We start from the raw sequence: 23,501 nt of genomic DNA, 5'->3' as shown, positions 1-23,501 counted from the left end.
CGAGCTTTAGAGCGCCTCTGGCCGTCTGGAGTTACTAGCTCACGTCTGCACTGGATAAATTTGACCTTTTTTTAACTCTAGGATTTAGATGAATTCTAATTAAGTTCTACAGGAGCTCCCACTTCTAAACCTCCTCGAACTTGAAGAAAAAAAGACCAGCACGTAACAAATAGTAACTCAGACATCTCACACATTCAAGTCTCTTCTCATTAGGAATTTTATTTCAATTTAACTTAGTTTTAGTTCAATCAGCGTGTCAGATAATCAAGTAATCAAGACCAGAGGACGTTTTTCGCACTGTTGCTTTTCACTGTTAACTAAAATTGCACTTATCTGCCTTGCGTATAATTGGCATCACTCAATTATCTACAACCACTTTAATGTAAAAAGAAAAAAAATCTAATATACATCAGGACAACCAGTACATACATACAAAAGCTATACACATTTGTTCAGACACACCCACTCATTTACATTCAAGCATAATCAAAATGAAGCCATAATATTGGACATGAGTAGCAACAACAGTAAATGGAGAAAAAAAATATATTCCCAACTCTTTCCATCATACCTTAATCACCTCAGTGTTGCAAAATGTATTTTTGGTGCACAATAGTATATATAAAAAAACACCTGATACTTTAGAAAATTGGCCATCTGTTAGTGACAAACAATGGTTATCAAAACATTTATCAGTATGTCTTATGAAAAATCTCACATTAAACAAATCAAACAGAGGTTTAAAAAGGCAACGGAATTAACAGTAGATGAACCTTTGAAACTCTTTCTTGTAATATTAATGTATACATTTCTACCTCCAAATACAGCCCTGTTTTGACTCGCATGCTTACATAGAATAAATGTGATCAAGACAATGGTGTGAGGTGTAGAATATGATCGACTGCCAGACCGAGAATTTGTCTCCATGTTGTATCTTGTTCCCCAGGACACAACAGAAGCAGCTCCGTTGGTTTCAGAAAGCATATCATCAGTTCACTAAGTGTACATCCCACCACATCTCCCACAGCACAGGGAAGGGACCACTATTACACACCAAATGACAAAATGAAAAAGTGTCCTTCAAAATATGAGGGTCAATTAATAAGTAATCGGCATGCTGATTAATGTTACTAGTTACAGTTGTGTTTTTGTTACAAAAGAGATTCCAGAAAATGGTTTAATGTGTGTATATGAAGAAGTTAAATGTTTGAAGCCAAATGTTACCCTGATTATATAACATACATGCATCATTAGTGTATCTAGTATTATATGCATGGTTTAAATGCATCTAATCTATATACTCTACAAAATCAGGTGGATTGTAAGGCATAGTTTCATCACTGGAGACAAGTCAGGTACTAGACAATGTAGCAAAGCCTATGTTAGACGTAAAGAAAAACAAACAAGCAAAATTTTAAATAAGTATTCAACACCCAAATCAGGGTTTTTAGATATTTAAATAATGTAAATTGATTGACTGCAAATATGTAAAATGTACATAGAATCAAAAAAGCAAATTGTAAAAAACTGGGAGGATGTGTCAATGTGTAAGGACTATTCTGAAATCTGTTCTGAATAAACCAATAAATGTTATTATTTTTACCAGAGCTTCTAAAACCCATTAAAACAATTTCACTATGAGCAATTACACATCATACTGATTCTGTGTTTAAGTAGATTATTAATGTACTACGTTCAGTAGTAATGTCTTGAAGAATCAGAAGATATAGATGATAATACATTTCAAAACAGTGCATGGCCAATAGAAATTGTATCTTTGTACATATAGTCAACACTTCATTTAACAAATTTAGTATGGTAGATATGCACAAAATTGCTCATCGAGTGCAAGTACAAATAAAATAACTACTTGAAAAGACAAAATGACACACACATTCTTGGCAAGCCCAGTCTCATTCACTGAAGAGCTTCAATGCAAGGTTACAATACAAAACGCATGTATGCACAATAAATTGGCCAACTGAAATTCTGAAATCTAGGCAACAAATTGGGCAGCTGAAAGTTAAAATCATTGGCCACAAAAGGGTGTTCCATATCTGGGTTCTGCCCTAGGTCCACTTTCTTTTTTTTCTTTTAAATCTGACTGATCTCAGTCTTTGAGAGATAATTACAGATGAATGACAGATGAACTGCTGTTCTCAGACACTTTGTTCCCAGTATCTATCAGCATCTGTGTGGAACAAACCAGCAGATGTAGATAGTGTGAAACCAAACCAAACCACAAAACAAAAACAAAAAAACTTCATGACTTGATTTAGACCCACAGTGTGGCAAAGAGGGGAATTTGACCCATTCTACTTACACCAGTCTTTACACTCTACCAAGAGGCAACAATGGCTCAGTCAAATCAAGCAAGGCACCGTGTTCATTAATCCTGTTGAGTTTCTTTTTAAATGGGAAATTAAGTTGGTACTGTATTGACAGGTCATCTATTGGAAGAGAACTGAGAATGACTCATACTACTTAACAGAAGAGGACTAACTCAATCCAAACAAACAGCAGGAAAGTTGATAGCAGTCTGTACAGCCAACCAATTTCGCAGGCCAGTAAAGTGCATCCTGTGTTGGATACCAGTCTTTTTGGACAGGCCTGTGAATTGGAATGCGCCATGGTGTGCGAGGACCCCCCCCCCCCAATCTCCCTCATAGTCTCCTTTAGGGCGGCGCTGTAGTACATGAACAGACTAGGCGAGCGGCTAGTGTCGGGGACTCAGAGTTTGTTTGCGTACAGTGTATCCTCATCGCTTTCGCTCTCATCCTGAAATTCATGGCTCAGCAGGGACTTCTTGGAGCCCACGGAGGTTAGGTGGATCTCATCGTCGTAGTCGTCCCCGTGTTGCCGCAAGCGGTGGAAGCCATCCTTCTCTCTGTTGGACTTTGCGGAGCACACGCACCAGATGATGCAAGCCGTGATGGCTAGTGCAGTCATGGCAGCAGCTAAAGGGGAAATTGTACAGAAGCCAAGAGCGTAAGATGCAATATCACTAGCCAATGGCCTGTTCAGGAGCTAAACTTCAACGTGACTACAGTTCTGGTATAAACGTGACCTCGATGCACGTGATGTACAATCAATGTTTGCTGGCTTTATGTTGCGGAAGCTAGAACTAAGCCTTCCTTTTTAAAAGTGAAGGTCTGACATTTCTTGATATCCTTACTGAAGCAATGACTGATGTAAAGCTGGAAACAAACAAGTGCTATTACAACAACCAAGACTCTTATCACTGTTTACCTAGCTAGCTAAATAACTAGCTACAGCCAAAAAAAAAAAATCATGTCAAATTGCTAATATACAAAACTCCAATACCAGCATAGAAATACAAATCCAGATTTGGATGAAAATAAAATGGCATCAAAATCATATTGCTCCGGGGCAAACTATCTCCAAGGCTCAGTATATAAAGAAAATCCCATCACCATGAATTGGCTTCTTAGTTGTCTCCCACGGACTGATAGAAGTTCAACATTAGGTCTTGTTTCCTTAACTGATATGCCAGTACCAAAACCAGTAGATGGAGCTGTTCTAAAGGAACCAACAAAACCTCTATCGCTACAAGAGCCACAGTACCTTTCTTTATGAAAGGAGTCACACTGCGGGGAAACAAAAAAAAACAAAAAACAAAAAATAAAATCTATATATTCATGGGCCAAATTAAAGCATCATGTAGGGATCTCACCTGCAGCTGCCACCACCAACTCCCTCGGTAAACCAAAGATGCTGTTGTCCATATCAAACTCGATCGTGACGAACCTCGCAGCCTCATTGGACAAGACAACAACCTGAAGAGGACAGTAGCCAAAGAAAGAACAGAAGAGAGACAGCACACTGAATGGCAACATAAATCTAGCATGAGCTTTGGAGAGTGTTTTCAAGTGCGTTTCTGTACCTCCTGGCGCTGCTGCTGGTACCCTTCGGCTATTGCTTCGATTTTGTGCACGCCCGGAGCCAGCAGGACGTGGAAGTAGCCTCCCTCGACGGTGAACACCCGCACCCCGCCGTTCAGCACAATCATCGCCCCGGCGATGGGTTTGCCAGTCTTGTCCCTCACTACTCCACGCACGCCTTTGTGCGCCTACAAAACATGAGCCGTTTTAGCAGGGAGAGTTGAGCCAAAAGATACTCAACACCAACAAGCAACAGAAATGGGTTAGATATGAAACCTGGAGCTTTTACACGCTTTACGACCCATCAGTCTGAGCGAATGCGACAGGAGCAGGTGGACAGCAGACAGGGGGACAGTAGATGGAGAGAAGGAAGGGCCAACTGACCTCCACCAGCATGCTGAGCAGAGACTTCCTGTTCTGAGCCCAGAGGCTGGGCAGCTGATCAGACGAAGGGAACAGGCAACAGCTGGTGTACACAGTGATTTCGGGACAGTGGCCAAAGTCCACACTGAAGTCCTGGAACATAACCAGCTAGCATTCAGACAGCATGTGGAGGTTAAAACAAAAATAAACTAATAAATAATATATCAGAGCGGACATACAGGTTTCAAGAATGGTTTTGAGTAAACACTTTAAACTAGGCCACCAAAGTGGATGGTTAGAATGCTGAAGCAAGAACGCCGCTTGTGAACAGCACCTGTCCTCCTATATATAGTTCCAACCCTAATAAAAAAAAATTAATTCATTAAAAAAACAAAAAACAAAACAAAAACAATTGTGCTGTGGCAGGTGAGCTACTCAGGAGGACGCTTGCATATCTCTGCAGGAAGGTTTACCTTCATACTCCCCATGTGACTGTGCATCTCAGCAGCACGCAGCACTCCCTCAGGGATGTTCCCCACTGGTAAAGGCAAATATATCTGTGTACATGCTGTACTGTTTGATTACAGTTCATTACATTCAGGATTTTGAAGTGTATCGCTAATTAAAAACTCAACCCGAGCGATACAATAGCATGCAAGAAAACTAAACTAAGGATTTTTTCCCCCCATTTGGCACGCACTAGAAACATGAAAGCACACACACACACACAATTAAATATTTTTAGACTACAAAAGTTAGAGCAGTATGAAGCAGTTAACATACTCTGGCTGTTGTTCCGACATCCAGCATCTCCCAAGTACATTGTGGGATGGTTGTTGGCATACACAGTAGCCAGATACCGCAAGGTGCTTTCATTTTCGACTGCAAAGGAGGAGCAAAAATGACAGGGCGCATGTCCAAACGCTATTGCAAGCGAAGTTAATCCCATTTCCATATGGTAAGAGATGAAGGAATACCTGGCTGAACTGGTTTGTCATAGGGGTACGTAACCAGCACAGAGCCTCCGTCCAGTGCCACCGAGAGTGTGAAGCCCTTCTCCTGTATCAAATCCATTACAGCGCGGGTTTCTAACTGAGGCTCTGTAGCACGCTGGGACACATTACCTACAGATCACCAAAGCGACATCATAACTTGCACGGCAAATACAACCATGGATTTAGCAGCTACTTCTCCAGAGGCTCTTAAAAAACTATACAGACAGTAGATGCACATCATAACTATATGGACATCCAGCAAGGATCCAAAGATGAGAACTTTTTATTTTATATATTTTAATACAATTCAACCCCATATTCTAACCAGAAGGCTTCAGGAACAAGTTGATCTGAGCAATGATTCCAGGCTGGATGTATATCAAATGGTGCCTTCTGGTTGGAATATGGGGTTGAATTGTATTAAAAGCAGACGAGAACTGAAAGTCTAGCACAGGACACATTCATCAAGTAATCGGATAAGCACATGTATCGTGCCAGAGCTAAAAACAATGTGCTCGACGTGATAGTTGTGCTTTGCACGTGGCAACAATGCTTTTCATAAATGTCACCCAAGTGTTTGCAGTGCCACTTTAAAATGCTGCTCGCTCCTAGGAATGAGCTCCAAGATGCCACTGTACTTCAGTCCACGTGTATTGGAAAGGTGACGGACGTGAACACAGGGCACATCATAGAGTGCCAACTTTACTGAGCAGAGCAGCTGAAATGTAATAGCTACTTGGATTTCATTCCTGGGTTTGGATTGTATTTCAAAACAACATCAAAGCCCATCTTGCCTCACTCTTCATAGTTTAATGATCTAATGTTTTTAAAACTCTTCTATTTTAGGTGTACCAGTTGATCCTATCCATGTTAACCATCTTGTTTTGAGTGTTGTCAACCACTCTGCTTTTTCCAAACTACAAAGCCCTCGCCACACAGTTCGCCAGATCACCGGCCCAGTGGTGAAGAGATTTACTAAACCGGAGAAATTCTGATCACATTTAACACAAAGGCCTAAGCTCTGCGCAACCCCCCCACCACTGTGCGTGTGTATTGTTTTTAGTGATAGAATAAGTGTGCGTCACAGATGAACAGCCAAGGTACATGTTACGCTGGCAGTCTTCCATATATTTAAAAACAACTCTAATCTGAATTCTTTTTAACTTAGATGCTTACCAAAGAAATCGGTGTCGAGGTCTTTGCCTGCTGCGTTGGCCATGCCTTCAGTGGAGGTGCAGTCTCTTTCTCTGGCCCGTTCACGGCCATCTGGGTTAATGGAGGGAAGGATGACGATTCTGGTCTCATTGATTAACTGATTTGGTAAAAGAAAAACACAGTGGCATAAGAAAAACAAATAAAACAAACCAGTCATACCATAAAACATTTTTTTAAATTTATGTTTGGAACGTGGCTAGTCATCTGCCCTACTATCTTAATACTAAAAATGGGAAACGCTGAGTCATTCCTGAGCAAGGGAAGAGGCAGGATAACGGAACTGTACCCTGGTAATAGCTGCATTCTTTCCATAGTTGATGCACAGGTAGGTGGCGAACTCCAGGAGCAGCTCCGTGCCCACGGGGGCGTTCCCGTGGATGCCTGCCACAAAGCGGATCTTGGGCTCGTTTGGCTCTGGCTCCTCGGGCTTGTTAGAGATCTCCAGAGCCCATATAGCTCGGAATTCCACACTCTGACCAAGGCTGAACAGAACAAATCAAAATCAGCACCATGGCTGGTACTAATTAAACCAATAATGGTCTTTGGAGTGTGCCCTGCTAGAGACCGCTATCCCCCTCCTACTGCCCCCGTATGTGCCTAGTCTAACCAACACACGCAGTTTCTTCTGCTGTCTTTGGAGTCATTCATCATTCTGTCTCTATAATTGTAGGCGGAAAAATGTTCTATGTAATGTACATGTTCTACTACACTCCGTTTAGTAACACTGCAACTTTAGACTCACCAACAATTACTGCACTTACTGAGTTAATCCGGAACCAGCACAACCCGTCGAGTGCAAACGATGTACACATGTGTTTACCGCACCCAAGTATTTACTCAACTACTACTTTTTAGTTCACCAAGTTGCAAAACAGCCCCACCAAATTTAATTTAAAGCAGCAGGCTTGCATGGTTTAAATGCGGTTTGCATAGGTACAAATGCACATTCAAACTTGCCCGGGTCCAATACTCTCATTATCCTTCTTCAAATGGTGACCTTATCTGTAAGTACAAAAACCCCTTAACTGTAGAAGCAAAGCTCAAACCTCACTCACTAGCGCCATGACGTAATGCTCACAGAAATAACGATCTTCCTTCATAGACCACGGACATGCAGACGCTCGCCTGAGAGGGGCGAGTTTGCACAGCACAGGTTCTTCCGAGACAAAACAGGATGCAGCTCCGGCTTGGCTGCCTCCAGCGATTTGTTTAACTGAGCTCTCAAAAAGGTAGCTCGCGATGGGCCAGGCCGCATTCCTGTTAGCGCGTGAGCAGAGACGGCCTGCGAAGGCCAGTTAAGAGGAGCGAAGGAACCCTGTACGATCCTCCAGCTCAGAAAAGCAGCTAGGCCTTCTTGGCTCCGAGGCACAGACCAAAAGAGCAAGCTCGAGCAGAGTGGGCACGAGGGCCGCGTACCGGCGGAGCGCAGTGATCTTGGGGAAGTTGAGTTTGAGGCCACGCAGGAACTCGGACATCTCTTTGTAGCCGTGGTAACGGAAGCTGCTGCTGGTGGTCGTGTCCGGGATCAGCCGGTCCAGGTCAGGGCTGGTGGACAGCTGCTTGATGAAGCTCTGGAGGTCCTCCTCGTTGGGGTTCAGATGGATCCGGGTCAGTTTGAAGTGTACCTGCTCTACGCCCTCCTGGGGCACAGTGACGTATGTGTCAACAGAAGTGTACCTGGGGATGATGAAAATCAGAGAAAGACAAATATTTAAATGTTGAATTATGAAGGAGATACAGCACGCAGCCAAGATTATAATGTGTGTGACATAGAAAACGCTTCAACTTGGACCCTTTAAAACACTACTACAAAGTTCATTAAGGGCTCCTAACCCTTCAGCAGAAGCGGTCAAGTGATAAGGTCCAGGGACCAGTAGACGCCAGTAGTCCCCAGCCTTGTTGGTGGTGATGGAGTGATGGATCTTATCTACAGTGATGGTGGCGTTGGGAATGCCAGTCCCATCCTTGCTGTCGGTCACCATCCCCTTCGCACCTCTGTGGACCTACACGTCGGGAATGTACACGCAAGGAGGAGGGAAGAACGCGAGAACGAGTGGAAAGAATGAAAAAGGTGCATTTGTCTGTGTGTGTGCGCATGTTTACTGTGTAAGTGATGTGGAGAAAAGAGAGAGAGAAAAATATGTAAATCATAATGAGACCAACCTGATGAATGAACTGTAGCAAAGACCTGCGGTTCTGCTCCCAGTACTGTGGCAGCTCCTCTGCATGGGGGTACTTGACACAGCCCAGCTCAATGGTCACCTCAAAGCAGTTTGTGTTCATGTAGTTCCAGTCCTGCATACCACCTAGAAGACACGCACAAGACGTCCACACCCCCGCGTGCACACAGTAGGAGAGAAGTATGGGCTCATTTTTTAGTGCTGAGCAGAAATGCCCATTTTCGCTACACTACGTGTTTGGATACGTTGAGCCTACAGAACTTTCACAAAATTTGGCTTCGTGAGCAAAACTGACAAATATGCAACTCTATATTGATGGGATTTTCCATAAGTATTCTCATGTAGGACGAGAATCTGTTTATTAGAACAATACTATAAGTTCCTAAAGATTAATTCCATACTGCTTAAGTTCAGCCATTTGTTTAAGTCGGCATAAACACAGGGAGTGTTTTTGCATAAAGCAAAAATTTACATAAAGCAAAATAGGTGTAGGCATGAAATCTGGTGAGATTGCATTCATACTTTCTGCAGCACAGCCACCATTATTAAAAGTCAACATTGCCTGGCGGTTGGGTTTCAGTAGTCTGCCACTCACCAGGAACGTTGTACCAGTTTGCTCCGTTGGTAACGCCATCCTGGAAGTACTCATCTGGGTATTCTTTAACGTCCACACAAGGGTGACCTTTGGACATCAGCGGGTTTTCCTGAGACAAAAGAAAGGTTGGACATCAAGCCCAAATGAGTAATGGGCAGGTAAGTCGGCATGCTGGGAAACGGAGAACTGGTGTCGGAACAGCCACGCTCACCTTGGCGTAAGCGGAGGAGACCATTTTGAAGACGGCATCGTCTGGAGACGCGCTGTACCTTGTGACACCATCTGGGTCATCGTCGAAAGGATAATTTACCACCAGGGAGCCTAGAAAGAAGACAAAAAAAAAAACCCCACACAACACTTATATGTCAGTCATCGATAGCTGTGGGTTCATCCATTGCTCAGCATAACTCCGTGCAGGGGGACGTACCTCCGTGCAGGTTAGCAGAGAGCACAAACGGGTAGTTCCTGGCCCAGTTCATCACGGCTATGGTTTCCGGCTGCCTGGGTTCCCCGATGGTTTTGAACTGGTCAGGAAAGTTGCGGTTCAGGTCAAAGTTGTTGCTGTTATTGCGGCCCTGGTAGCCGCTGACATCTCCTGTAGTGGATTTGCATTATGCTGAGTCAGTGACAACTGCCATGCATAATCTTCCAGAAACTGAGACGGCACAGCAAGCACAGAGCTGGAGTAAAGCTTTCCAACACAAGGAGGTGGTTTGGAGCCAAATGATCGGCTATACTTTGTTTTGTTTTTTTTTTGCGTGTTAAAGGGAATGCGAGTTGTAGTTTGCCCTCACCCTCTAGCGACACCTCGTAGCCATCTGGGTTCATGGAGGGCATGATGTGGATACGGGTGGTGTTGATGAGGTAGGTGGCTTCAGGGTCACTGCCATAGTTACGGCAGAGGTACTCAATCAGGTTGAGAAGCAGCTCCCGCCCCACAACCTCATTGCCGTGCATATTCCCAATGTACTTGAACTCCGGTTCACCTGACAGGGAATGAGAGACTCAACATGCGAGGTAATGCTTGTCCCAAGGTGTGTGTGCGTGTGTGTGTGTGAGAGAGAAAGAGTTACGATGAGGAGAAGGACAGGTTAATACAGCAAAAAACATCTGGTTCATTGTGGAGATCAAAGCCATTTGAAGCTGCGAGCAGACCTTCCTCGTGTTCGCCCGGGTTGTCCGAGATCTCCATGACCCAAAGCTGGCGGTCCTGCACGGACTTGCCGATGGAGTAGAGGCGGGTGATGGAGGGGTACAGCATGCTGAACCTCTGCAGGAACAGCTCCATGTCGCTGTAGTGGTGGTGTCGGAACTCCTCAGGCTGCAGCGGCTGCGGCTCCGGCACGAGTGTGCCGGTGCCGGGCAGACCTGGGCCGAGAACCGCCGAATCCGTACTGCTGCCGCTGCCAGCGCTCGTGGGGCCGGTGGTAGCGGAGAGCGTTGTGTAGGGCGCAGTCGAGGGGCCGACGCCCACATCTCTCAGGGGCGTTAACGTGAAGTTGAGCTCTGTGGCTTTGCCTGCCATTACCTGCACGCCAACCTCCGTCATGGGAGCACATCTTAAACACACACAATTATAGAAACGCATTCCACAGGCTGTGTACACCAGAATCCTGACACGGCTTTAAAAAAAAAAAGCTTCACTTACAGACTTCATGACATTGCCTTATTCATTATATATACATAGACTAAATGACCTGTGCTAATGTTTAAGTGACTAAGCCAAGCTCCCTTTACACGACAGAGAAAAGAGTGGTGGTGTGATTAATCTGGCGAGAACCCTGATCTTAGCGCTTCAGGACGCCGTAGCTGTTTAAAAGGTTGTGATGGGTGGGTAGAACGGAGCTACTCACCCAGGGACCGTGGCTGTGACGTTGTAGACACCGGGCAGCAGCAGTCGGTAATAGTCGCCAAAACGCCCGGTGCTCACGTTGTGGTTGATGCCTGCCACCATGATGTCGGCACCAGAAACAGGAGTCCCAGTCAGGGCTTCTTTGACAAAACCTCGTACACCAATGTGCACCTGATACAGCAAGGCCAACCTGATTAGTAATGGCAGCATCAACATCAAAGTGTTGTAAGGTTGAAATTACACACATGCAGTCAGTAAAACAGGGGCTTTAAATCACTAGTCTGCCGCACCTTCTCCATGTAAGCCAGCAGAGACTGGAGGTTGTTGTTCCACTCTACATGCAGCTGGGTAGCAGGAGGATACTTGCAGCAACTCAACTCCATGGTAATCTCCATGCAGTTCCCCTGCAAATAATTGAAGTCCTGCATCCCTCCTGCAGAGATGAGAGCAAAAACCACGATTCGCTTGCGCAAGGAGTAAAACCCGTTAAAAAAAGGACGAACGCAGAACGAAAGCCGGCATTTTTAAAACCGCCGGGCAGTGGAGCCGCTGGTGTCACCGGTCAGCCGTCAGGTACGTGACCGCTGGCGTCACCGAACCGCCTTTCTCATGCTAGTAATACCAGCCCTGTTAGGAAGGGTTAAGTGGCGTGGTACAAAAGCACCGGCACGGATCCGTGAGGGTAGGCGGCGATCACAGCTGGCAACGAGAGCCGTGCTCTGGGGCCAGGTGGCATTCAGTGACCTGCCCTCCTTCCCACACGGCGCCTCGGCAGGGTTGCCATGGCAAAGGGTGCTGCAAGTGCATGAAAAGTACAAACAGGAGACCAAACCCTGTGCAAACAAAGATAGCTCACACTCCTGCTGACTCACTCGTACGAGACGCTAAAAAAACCCAAAAAAACAAACAAAAAAAACAGTACTGTTCAAAAATGAGTCTCTACTTCTACTGAACTGGCAAAAAACCAAAACCAAACCACAATTTAGGACTTAAAGGGGGATCACCTACAATTTAGGCATCACAATTATTTAGATGACCAGCTCATCATATAAAATCAAGTGAACTAAATAAAGAAAAACAACACACACAAAAACAAAAAACCCCAACAAGCACATTATGAGCAGAAGCCAGCTATAATGTAAATGGCTACAGTCAGTATAGGACTTCCTCAGAGAGCTGCATAACAGCATCTCATGAAATACAAAGTTCAGTTAGGTGTGACACAGGAAATGAGAGGTTAAAGGGTTAACTGCATTTCAGCATAGTAGCAGTCAGTCTAAACAGAGCAGTCTGATACCTGCACTTCCTGAAAGCTCATCTCTCTGCATTTGCATATCCAGAACTGAGACACTTTTTGGGCCGGGTCCATCACAGTCACTTCCACTGTAGTGAATGCATCAGACCTGCAATACTTTCTAAAACTGTCAGTGATGCCAGTACAACTAGCAAACAGTGAGCTCTCGGCTTGCCAAATGAGCCCCACGTAGGGCTCCGATCCATCCTGCTGCTGACTCCGTAATGTCCTACATTCCATACTTTAAGAGAACCCGAAAACCTGGTATGCTGGTTTAACCCCTTGTGCTTCTTTGATTACCTAGTAATGTATACGGCCTGTATTCTGAATTTGAGGTGTTTAATAGTTTTCAGGCTGCAGAGGCTGAACTCGACCTTTTATTTAAGGTTGATATGCATAAACATATTTAGAATATTTCTAGGACTCTAAAGTTAACTCCTTGCCAACGTGGGGTTCTGTTCTGCGATTTTCCTTGCATTCTACTTTTAATGCCAGTGCCATTTGACATTCCACTAAAATAAATTACATTAGCAGTCCTGGAATATTTTAATATTAACTCCAGTATGTGGTATCTGTAGGTCATAAACCAGTTAAATATAAGCTCAATGAATCATTAGACAAGTACCACATTTCATGATTAATTTTTTTGTCTTTGCGTGAAACAAAATAAAATAAAATTAAATAATTTAAAAAAAACTCCATCTAATATCCCACATGCCCTTGAACAGCTCAAAACCCAACAAAGGCCTAGATTAGTGATCTTGACTGCACAGGGTGCATATGAAAATAACGACATTTAGATATAAAGAGTCTTAGCCAAAATTTTGGCTACACTAAATGTATGTTTTGCTTTTTTTTTTTTTTTAAAGGCTTAAGCTTATTTCTGTATCTAATTCAAACATTTAGCCCTTTAGTCCCTCGGCTTACGTGAAAACCTCTTCAGGATGGTTGGACAGGCATCCCAGGTGGTGACCTAACGAAGCCGGTCAAGAGAGACGCAAGTAAAGTAAGGGATGGCCAATTTGAACAATCCAAAATACAAGATTTGTTTAACACTTAATTTGGTCAGTGCATATTTCATTTGTATTATTTTATTATTTTGATGTCTTATTAGTCTACAAATGTGGAAAACGTCTTTTTTTTTTTTTTTTTAGTGTGCAAACTTTGACTTTTTCCACTCTGTCCTGTTTGTTTCAGCAAACCATCCTTGTCAATACACAAAGAACAAACACCTCAAGTCTCCCTGATATTTGCTTATTTATGGCAACGAACCTCCGTATAATGCATTTACCATTGCACTTTTTATTTTGCATCTTATAAAGACCCAATTTTCATGAACAGATCATGGCGTCTCATTAATTCAAAGGATTTTTCACAAGATTAAATTTAGCTTCAGTTTCTGTGCCATTTGCAGATGTCGCCGTCACGTTCATGCTGTGACGCCTTTAGGCTTGTGAAGGTTCACAGCAACTAAAATAATTACCACCAGCAAGAGCTCCACTCCGATAGGAAGACATGACGAACCCATTCACTGAGTACACACAGTCACACACTTGGTATTTGGTCCTCACAGCTGACGCCCATATCTAATAGACACAGGTAAGTGAGTTAACTTGCTGGGGGATTGGCCATGGATCTGAAGGGAGAAAAAAAAAAGCCTTCGTCTCCTCATGATCAGACAGGACATTTAGAAAACTAAATTCTCAGTGAAGACCAGTTCACTGACACTGGCAGTTTAATTGCTAATAATAATCCAAAAAGGAATGTTATTAATAGAACTTGTCCAGCAAAGCTGATTTTGAGACCAATGTAGTCTTCCTAGTAAGTACTAGTATTGATGAGTAGATCTGCATGGATTGCACCAACTTTGTTTTCATACTGTTATGAGAAAATTCACAATCATACAAATACATAACCCTGTCAAAAACCAAGACATTAGTCCAATCCAGGTAAATAAAAACAATGGTTTCAAAAATAATAACAGCACAGGCTTAGAAAGGAGCGATCCCACCATTAGCCTATAACAGAGCCCAGTCTAATGTAGAAATGCTTCTGTTTTCCACCACATAACCACCACCCAGCATCACCCTCTCTACATCTGCACTAATCGCAATCGCAACACCAGCCGGAGTTGAAACCGCACACTCGGAGTCCTTTCTGCTTCTCGTTAGCCACAAACCACACACACGCAATCACAATGACGCGATTCAAACAAAAATGACAAAAAACAGTGATCGTTGTCTGCTGCGCTGTACGGATGGCGGAAGCATCTAATGCAATCAAATGGATCAGACCTGCAAACTTCTGGGCACAATGAAAATCGGGCTCCTGTTATTCGACAACGGCAGTGCTGGCCTGCCAGCGGGGGTAGGGAGGGGGCGGTATGGATGTGGGGTGATGTAACAATAGATCATAAAGAGAGAAATCGGAGAACTGCAGGGTTCCACGAGAAAGCAGGAAGTACAAATATTTGGTTTTGGATTACCAACCACTCTTTTGTTGGTTTAACAGGTGATGCTTTCAGTTCAGCAAGTTATATATGACAACTTCAAAAACAAATATTCTCTCAACAGCCAAGATAAACAACCATAAAACCCAAGGTCAGGGAACACAAGGGTTCCCTTGGATTGTGTGGCAGTGTTCATTGGAAATTCTAAAGGGCACAGAACATGATCATTCATCGCTGCAGTTAAGCCCAAGACAATGGTTGAATTCATATCTGGGAATTTAACCCAGAGACAACTTTTTACATCAGCAAACAGGAAAAGAATATTGTTTTTGAAAAAGTAAGTTCCTAGCAATGAATCCTTAAGATTAAAACTACACCATCAAACAACAAAAAAAGTAAAAAATAAATGGCTACTTATTACAAAAGTTACGAGGGGGGAGGAGCTAAACAGACATTAGACGTTAGTCATTAAGGAAACAGTTGGCCTCAAAATTAATAAATGCTAACTCTGTGTGAACTACTCAGCCTAGTTAACATATCAGGTTTTGCATGGATTTTGATATGAGGTGAAGTGCAGTTCGGGTTACGGCAATTACCTGGCACATCATACCAACTTGCACCATTTGTGATGCCATCCTTGAAGGTCTCCCCAGGGTCTCCCTCACATTTCGGCTCCCCTGTTGACATGACGGGGTTGTTCTCTGCATAAACCCGTGCCAAATACCTGAAGAGAGCATCATCAGGGGACAGACTGTAGAAGCCGTAACGGACATGGGAGGCAGAGTCGTCAAAGGGGTAGCTGGCCACTACAGTGCCACCGTGCAGATTTCCCGAGAGGACAAACCTGGGGGGGAAAGCCCACGTTAAAAACGTTCCTGTAATTACATCACTAAAGAGAATAATTCATTTGTTTTGAAGGCGGCATTTTATGAAAAGGTCACAAGCGGAGGCAGCTTACTTGTTTTCAACAATCCACTTCATCATAGCTGTCAATTCGGGTGCATCGTCTTCGTTCACGTCTTCGGTACCAAACTGGTCTGGAAAACTTCGGTTGAGATCGATGTCCTTGGCATTATTCCTGCCCCCTGCGTTACCGTTACAGTCACCCTCGACCGACCTCTCGAATCCGTCGGGGTTCATACTCGGCATGATGTAAATATCCGTGTTGTTGACCAAGTCCGTCACACGCCGGTCGTCTCCGTACCTGCTCAGAAGGTACTCGATCAGGTACACCAACACCTGGCGTGAAACCGTCTCGTCCCCGTGCATGTTGCCCACATATTTAAATTTGGGTTTCCCAGGCGCCTCGGCACGAAGGTCTTTGGTGATCCGCATCACCCACAACTCCCTTCCCTCGACCGACCGCCCGACGCTGCTCAAGTCCGCAATATGCGGGTAGCTTCGGGCAAGTGATTTCAAACGCCGGGTAAGTTCCACGAAATTGTAGTATCTCTTGTAACTCTCCACTTCCTCTGTGGCAGGACCCGGTGGATCCGTCACCTCCCCGACACGGCTCGATTTAGTAGAGCCGATGAAAACAACAAAAACGAACAGAAGCGAACGGAACTGCAGTTGCGCGGAACACGGCTTCGCACCTGTCTGTCGCGACATGTCGCCAAATGCGTCTTTCTGCGCTCATTCAATCGCAAAGAAATGACCGTCCCTTCCAGTATTGTCCACCGCTCCAGCCTGACGTGTAGCTAGACGTTTTCGACAGCAGGCACTTCCTGCAGACCTTTATAAGGGAGGGGTTTGCGAGGGATGTGAAGGCAGCAACCATGCCGCCAGTCGGGCTTGCGCTCGGTTGTGCAATAAACCAGCAAGTTACGCACTACTGAAGAACCAACGTTTTAAAATAGGTTTACCATCAAACACTGCCGTTCGTCAAAGTGTGTTGCTACGCTGTTCACGTAAATTATTTCCCCAGGCAAAAGCTTTGATGAAAACAACAAAAAAATGTTAATTTGGCTTTGTTTTGTTTTTTTGCAGAGCCATCTAGAAAAGTGGTGGCATCAGATGCATGTCTCTTCACGGGTCGGGGTCAGAGAAGTATTGGATTCCCAGGTAACATGCTAGCTAAGTAAACGACTGGGGTGTGTGATCCGTAACGTTACCTGGCCACATAAATGACCTAAAACAGCTTTCTTTTGTTCCCAGACCAGAAACCCGTTCCCGTTCGAGACAAGAGCATCACACCCAGACAGACCCACGTGGCTCCTCTTCCTCTGACCGTAGGGCAAAGGCAGCGATCCACAGAAACAGAAGCTTCATTAATGTTTTTTGTTTTTTTGTTTTTTTTAAAGAATTGTTACTTCAGTAACCGGAACTCCTCTCGAAGATAAAAGTACATAAAATCACAAAGCACATCTTGCAAAAATACAGTGAACTGTAATACAACATTCTGTGATTGCTGTAACACGTCCTTTGGGGAGTGTTTACAGCAACACATTTAAAAAGAATAAATCTGTTGCCACCGTCCCCAAATAAGACAGACACATTAAGCAGTATATAAATTTAAGAATTAGGGGGTTTACAAATGGTCAGGAAAAGGATGTAAAACAGTAAACCCATTTTCGTCTTTTTAGTTTTTATCTTTCATTACAGAAGTTGCATAATGCAAATTGTTAATAATGGTCGTGTCTTAACTCCGCCTTTTCAATGTGTACTTTAATTTATGCGGTGCATTTATTTTACATGTCAAAACGGCCTTTTCCCCCATAACTCCTTGTAGCAACACATCAAGAACTTAAAAAAGTTACCCAACTGTGGGTGTTAGCTAAAATACTTAAAAACCTACCTTCTATAAAGAATAAAATATTCCACCTCAATAACTAATCTCTAACAGAATAAATCAAAGATATTTTAAGTATGCCTATACTTAAAATAACCTATACTTGCCTACACTTAACATTAACACACATGTGCACATTACTAACAAAAGTGTCTTTTTTAATGCCCAGAAGCCTCTATTTGGAATAACCTCTTTGAATCTCAAAACTGCAAATACCCTTTTCCATGACTTAACATCCAGAACAGATAAGGATTAGCAGTAGAGAACCTTTCAGTGTGTGTTTACATTCTAGCTTCTTTCATTTGAAGAAGTAAATGCCTTCTCTTAATTTTAGACTTCATCAGCATGGGCAAAAAAGCATTACATAAAACATACAAAATAGTTATTGCACAAAAATGACCAGGTTTTATTTGAGGCAGTTTTATTTGAACTTCAATGTTAATTCCATGCTGTCTCTCTGTAAGAACAATACAGACTCTATGTTTGTGTTTCCGGTCAAATTTCCAGTAGTATAAATTAGCTTCACGTTAAATATGAACAGAGTACAGAAGAAATTGCGGGCATTATATAAATTTGGGGGATGAAGCGAAATAGACTATTTCATATACTTACGTGGGCTTAAAATCAACTTTATTAGTGCTTTTTATTCTTTTCAAAACAGCCACTGGAGACCTGCATTTGAGTTCAGTTTTTTTTGTTGTTGTTTTTTTGTTTTTTTAGAGCTGCAACTATCCATCCACCACCATCATGTGCGTAATACAGTATTTTAGCACAAATTACAGTCCGGACCACTGCTAAGTATCACTACGTAACTCCTACTTTGTGATATTAAGCATTTTGCTCCATATGGATGTCAAAAAACTTGCAAACTTACACTGAAAATCTAAATTAACAAAAAGAGCACTTTATTTTGACTTGCCCTTTCCAGAATTTTAATCATTTTAACTGCATTTGATAATTGCACTAACACAGAAATATTACAGCTGCAACAACTAATAGCCTAATAGTAGACACATCAGTAATAGTAATAAAAGTTAATTCTGTAATTACATTAAGAAAAACTCAAAATATATCCAGCAACTGATAAAATGTTGAGGAATAAAGCAAATAAACATAAAAAAGGAACATTGTACCAGGACAGACACAAAAACCCCCAAAAAACAAATGAACAAAACCCTCTAAATTCAGCCCACTGAAAATAACAATAATTGTATAAGTGTTTTTTTGTTTTTTTTACTTTTAATTAAAGGGGTAATAAAATTAATATTAAAAATGACGGGGGGGGGGGGGGGGGGGACAAACAAAAAACCTGGAGGCATTAAGCTGTTGAGTGTCACTCTTGAGGTTGGGCTTGGTGGCTACCTTTATGAGTGGGGGTTTGGGATGGGGTGAAGTGGGGCGGAGTCTCATATTGGCTGTGATGTCTCACTGCTGCTCATCCTCCACATCTTGCAGAGCCTCTTTATTCTGTTCCTCACCTGCACACAGAGGGATTTTTTTATACAGATACAGCAACAGCCCTGACTTTTGAATTTTGAAAACAATTGCAAACTCTGCATCAATAATCACAATGTTTCAACTAAAATAAATTTGTACTGGAGGGAGAAAATTAAAAGTCACATGCAATAAGGTGAAATCATTAAAGTTGAGGGGAGAACACAAAAATACTTTTGTTTGATTCAGCTAATATCACACAAGAATCTTTGTACTTGTGTGACAAAGCACCAAAAATGCCCTCAAAAGCAATGACTCTCTGACTTGGAGCCAGTTATGGAAAAATACTTGCTGAGGGTGCACACTTATCTGTATATTACTTAATCAGAAATAATCAAATCGCAAAAGCCTTCAGCTACATTCAGTTGAGAAGCACAAATTCTGCATTAAAATCAAGCACTTCATGACCCAATTTCAACATTTTGTAATATGCAGGTCTGACATAAAACATTACCTGGTTTATTTCTCTTTTTCCCCCCCGTTTTTAAATAAGCAGAAATAAGCAGTACACAGAATATCAACTGTACACCCACTGCACACTCCAAAGGCAACATAGGGTATGGTGGCGCGCAGAATTCCGGCTCCTTTTAAAAGGCTAAATATCAAATTATACCAAATTTGTGCAATGCTAACACCCAAGTATACATGGAGTCTTGTGACCATGCATAGACCGTTAATGTCGAGACATGCTTGAGACACAAAAGTAGTGTAACTCAGTAAAACCTTAGCACAGAGCTTAGGGTGAGTGACAATTCAGCTAGCGAGACAGAGCAAGAAATGGCCTCACTTACAAATACAGTTTGTGGGCAATTAACATATTTTCCTTTAGGAATCTAAACAGTAGGAATGGAAAAAGGTAAGATGGGTTAAATGGATGGCAAAACACAGAGTGAGATGACAAATGTAATTAAGACTGCAGAGTTTGACAAACCTACTTTTTGGCTTAGATGCTGACCTTTACACCAGAAAAATAGTTTGAGCATGTTCAATGCACTAAATTGGCATTTCCAATTCATCTGTTTATTAAAAGGGAAGCAATATGCAGTTTTTTGACTCATTGTTGTTGAGGAAAAGTACATAGCTATGGAGATTTAACCAAACACCATGCTTTCCTAGTTACCCAACATGGGTGTTCCAGCTTTGAACACTATGATCTATCCATTTGTTTGAGGTCTGCCTCAAGATATGGTTGCTGTTTTACTCTGTTGATGGGTAGCAGTACATTGCAGCAATGAACATTTAGAGCTCTACATTTCAGTATCCATCCAAGCTTGATTTAATTGATCAATAAACTCATTTTCATTTTCAGTCAAACAAGATCTAGCTATGTTCAGAAATCACTCGTGGCTAACTCCATCACTCTGACCATTAGTTCAAATACTACTGGAAAATGGAAGCTTTAGCCGTTATGTGATCCTAAATGAAACAAGCCATAACTTCACCCCTTTCACAGATTATAGTCAAATTATCATTTACACATTATTCATTTAAAAAAATTCTGAATGTTACTAATAGTGCACAGATCACAAATTCAGCATTCGTGAAATGTCTTTACAGAATGTCTTACCATCTCCCTGCATATCTGAAGTCCATAGTGTCAAATTATCACGTAACAACTGCATGATGAGTGTGGAGTCCTTGTAGCTTTCTTCACTCAATGTGTCCAGCTCAGCAATTGCATCATCAAATGCTGCCTTTGCCAACCTAAAATGAACCAACAGTTTTAATGTATTCTTCCATCTTGGCAGAATACCACATTTGAAAATCTAAATGAAACCTGTTGCCCATTTTATTCACCAAACTGCCATCAAGACAACATAAATGTGCACAGAAACATGCTTTAAGAAGGGGGCTAACTTCAGTTCCATCTAGCCTATGTAATCTGAAAGATGGCCTTAATTATCTAGCTCAAGACCCCTCAATCTGTATATTCATTATGTTCTCTTAGTAAATAAAGACCTGGGGAAGCAGTGCACCATTTTGACAATCGCTTGCCAGGGCTTCATAAAGGACAGATCAAAACAGAACACAAACCTGCAAGCACGGTCAGGAGAATTGAGGATTTCATAGTAGAATACAGAGAAGTTAAGAGCAAGTCCTAAGCGAATGGGGTGCGTAGGCTGAAGGTCTGTCATTGCAATATCACTAGCAGCTTTGTAAGCGACCAAACTATTTTCTGCAGCCTCCTTCCTGTCATTTCCGGTGGCAAACTCAGCGAGATACCTGTGGTAATCACCCTTCCTGTGAAAAAGAAATGATGTGGTCGACATTCAAAGCCGCAACAGACATGCAAGTTTCTTTTGAGTAATTTTGGAAATTGTCCTCATCGGAAAAACACATTGAATGTGTTCATTTTACTGTATACCAACAAAGTTTAATGGATTTTGAAAACAGTAACTACATGCTTTTGATAAATTAAGAATGGATTTTCATGTCTATTCTACATATTCTGCTCTGCAGCAATCCACCCTTGTTAAGAACTAGATTCCAATTTACATGTTTTTCAGCCATGTCTGAGAAACTGAAACAAAAAAAATGGCATACATTTTGTAGTAGAAGACCTTGGACTCTCCTGAATTAGCAGCTGGAATTAGGTGCTTATCCAAAACATCCAGGATGTCATTGCAAATTGACTTCAGCTCAGTCTCAACCTAAATATGATACATGGGAGGACTGTGATAAAAACATCATACAATCACTATAGAGTATTATGACTGGCTTACCTGGAACATATTCCTTACCGTTTGCCTGTACTCCCGGATCATTTTCAATTTATCTTCTCCACCCTTACTTTCTTCTTTCTGCTCAATACTACTAATTATTCTCCAGGAAGCTCTTCTTGCACCAATAACATTCTTGTACGCCACTGATAGCAGGTTCCGCTCTTCAACTGTGAGCTCAACGTCCATTCCAGCCACCTTTTTCATGGAGTCAACCATTTCTACACAATACAAGACATTTAAACGAACATTCTTTTAGTAATTTGTATGCATTCAGTACTACGAAGACGCCAACACGCCTATTCAGGCAGTATTTATGAACGTTTTTGTTCTTAAAACCATAACACGTGGTATAGACAGAGGTGGTAACCTTTTGCCTGAGCGTTGCAACTACTCTACTACAAAAAGGGTTCTAACACTGGGCATCCCAGACAATACTGCAACTACAGGTTCAAATAAACAGCACAAACAGTACGATAACATTTTAAACACTTGTCTAGCTAGCTAACTACATTGGCTCTTGTGCTAGCTAGACTTAGCATCAGACAGCTATCCCATTAAACTAGCAATAGTTTGGTATAACAGAAGTAACACTAACTCGTTAAATAACTACAGACATTCATGTGAAACCAGCTAGTTACACGAGGCTTAACACCATTAAAAAGAATATTTTCATAGCTAGCTAACTTGGTTAGCTAGCAAGAGAGCCATTTCTGCAACAACTAACGCTAAAATGAACTAACGTTATTACCCAACTGACTGCAATTCTCGGTCATATCGACGGGGTATGAAGTCACTCTGATAAGCTGTTAAATGGTCTTTTTTTTGGCCATGTCATGACATTAACCTAGAAACTCATGGAGCGGACTTGCACCACCGTTCCTTTAAAGTTAGCTACGCCAGATAAGGTATGGGCTACATTGCAATTGTGTATAATTCTATACCTAGGTAACTATGTATTCGGAAATGTTCTCTCCCTTGTCGGGTTGACAGACGCTGGTCATTTTAAGACAAGCATAAACCAGTACATTTGGCTCATCAAGATTGTTGTAAGCCATTATTAAAGCTGTTGGTGTCAGGTGTGTAGATCTGCTCCCCCGCTCCCCCCTCCCCGCTTTGGCTAGCAACAGCTTGCTTGCCTCACCCAATAACTGTCCGCCATTTTGTCTGTTCCAGTAACGTCTCCATCTTTATTCCATCCCTGACCAAATTATGATGATTGAAGTAGTGCGTCAATACCAAACAGACTCTAGTTATCACCATCTAACTATCTATCCAGCAACCGCTTTCCGGTTTAAGTCACGAATACGACTGCTGCACAAGCTAACTCGCTAAGACGTGCTAACAAGCTAAGCAGGCTAGCCCGCTAACACTCCGCCCGACAGCTAACGTTAGCTTCACGGGCTAGCATTCAATTAACGTCAACGTTTTCTACAAATTCGCCTTACCGTCGTATCTCTCCGCTTGTTCAGCAAGCTTAGCTTGATATACTAAATCATCCCGATTACCCATATCGGAAACTCAGCAGTGGATTCGTAAAAGACGGGTTTAAGTGAACCGGCAGGCCCTCGTACAAGCGACAGCTGCAGCTTGAATGGTGTTGATACACCGGTGCCACTGGACGAAAAATGGCGGCCGGTTTAATCCGGGC

General features: G+C 42.5%; 2 protein-coding genes and 1 long non-coding RNA gene across 4 annotated transcripts; 1 reads left to right on the top strand and 2 right to left on the bottom strand.

Moving 5' to 3' along the window:
• Positions 1-199: 199 nt before the first annotated feature.
• cpda (carboxypeptidase D, a) lies at positions 200-16,742 on the bottom strand. The gene is made up of 21 exons (XM_026997720.3): positions 15,804-16,742; positions 15,442-15,689; positions 11,393-11,535; positions 11,104-11,273; positions 10,406-10,809; positions 10,045-10,236; positions 9,678-9,845; positions 9,462-9,571; positions 9,251-9,359; positions 8,639-8,781; positions 8,309-8,478; positions 7,892-8,152; positions 6,762-6,957; positions 6,437-6,572; positions 5,243-5,389; positions 5,049-5,147; positions 4,739-4,803; positions 4,287-4,418; positions 3,905-4,090; positions 3,695-3,797; positions 200-2,957 (listed from the first exon to the last, which is right to left on the bottom strand). The coding sequence occupies exons 1-21, from the start codon at positions 16,454-16,456 to the stop codon at positions 2,731-2,733; spliced, it is 4,062 nt and encodes a 1,353-aa protein (XP_026853521.2). The 5' UTR covers positions 16,457-16,742; the 3' UTR covers positions 200-2,730.
• LOC113569724 (uncharacterized) lies at positions 16,149-18,105 on the top strand. The gene is made up of 3 exons (XR_003409825.3): positions 16,149-16,271; positions 16,835-16,909; positions 17,003-18,105. It is a non-coding gene; the product is annotated as an uncharacterized LOC113569724 (long non-coding RNA).
• ywhae1 (tyrosine 3-monooxygenase/tryptophan 5-monooxygenase activation protein, epsilon polypeptide 1) lies at positions 18,041-23,487 on the bottom strand. 2 transcript variants are annotated; one of them, XM_026997722.3, is made up of 7 exons: positions 23,299-23,487; positions 21,872-22,071; positions 21,675-21,781; positions 21,165-21,371; positions 20,698-20,834; positions 19,922-19,963; positions 18,041-19,114 (listed from the first exon to the last, which is right to left on the bottom strand). In XM_026997722.3, exons 1-6 carry the CDS (start codon positions 23,360-23,362, stop codon positions 19,956-19,958), a joined length of 723 nt encoding a protein of 240 aa, XP_026853523.1. In that variant the 5' UTR covers positions 23,363-23,487; the 3' UTR covers positions 18,041-19,114; positions 19,922-19,955. The 2 variants fall into 2 exon arrangements, with proteins under 2 accessions (XP_026853523.1, XP_026853522.1); XM_026997721.3 differs by lacking the exon at positions 19,922-19,963.
• Between the last annotated feature and the right edge of the window lie 14 nt (positions 23,488-23,501).

This window comes from Electrophorus electricus, chromosome 17 (genome assembly GCF_041902795.1).
Source record: "Electrophorus electricus isolate QZ-2024a chromosome 17, ASM4190279v1, whole genome shotgun sequence".
NCBI classification, from domain to species: domain Eukaryota; kingdom Metazoa; phylum Chordata; class Actinopteri; order Gymnotiformes; family Gymnotidae; genus Electrophorus; species Electrophorus electricus.
Note: the sequence above shows the minus strand (reverse complement) of the source record. Positions and strands in the feature narration are given on the sequence as shown.

What these genes read in the sequence shown, in the direction of transcription:
- cpda (XM_026997720.3), bottom strand. Translation starts at nt 16,456, where the DNA reads ATGTCGCGACAGACAGGTGCGAAGCCGTGTTCCGCGCAACTGCAGTTC. An exon ending in ACCAGCAGCAGCGCCAGGAG is followed by an intron (nt 3,798 to 3,904) that starts GTACAGAAACGC and finishes TGTCCTCTTCAG; the next exon opens with GTTGTTGTCTTGTCCAATGA. An exon ending in GTTGGTGGTGGCAGCTGCAG is followed by an intron (nt 2,958 to 3,694) that starts GTGAGATCCCTA and finishes TTTCCCCTTTAG; the next exon opens with CTGCTGCCATGACTGCACTA.
- ywhae1 (XM_026997721.3), bottom strand. Translation starts at nt 23,362, where the DNA reads ATGGGTAATCGGGATGATTTAGTATATCAAGCTAAGCTTGCTGAACAA. An exon ending in AAGGTCTTCTACTACAAAAT is followed by an intron (nt 21,372 to 21,674) that starts GTATGCCATTTT and finishes TCTTTTTCACAG; the next exon opens with GAAGGGTGATTACCACAGGT. An exon ending in TCTCCTGACCGTGCTTGCAG is followed by an intron (nt 20,835 to 21,164) that starts GTTTGTGTTCTG and finishes GGTTCATTTTAG; the next exon opens with GTTGGCAAAGGCAGCATTTG.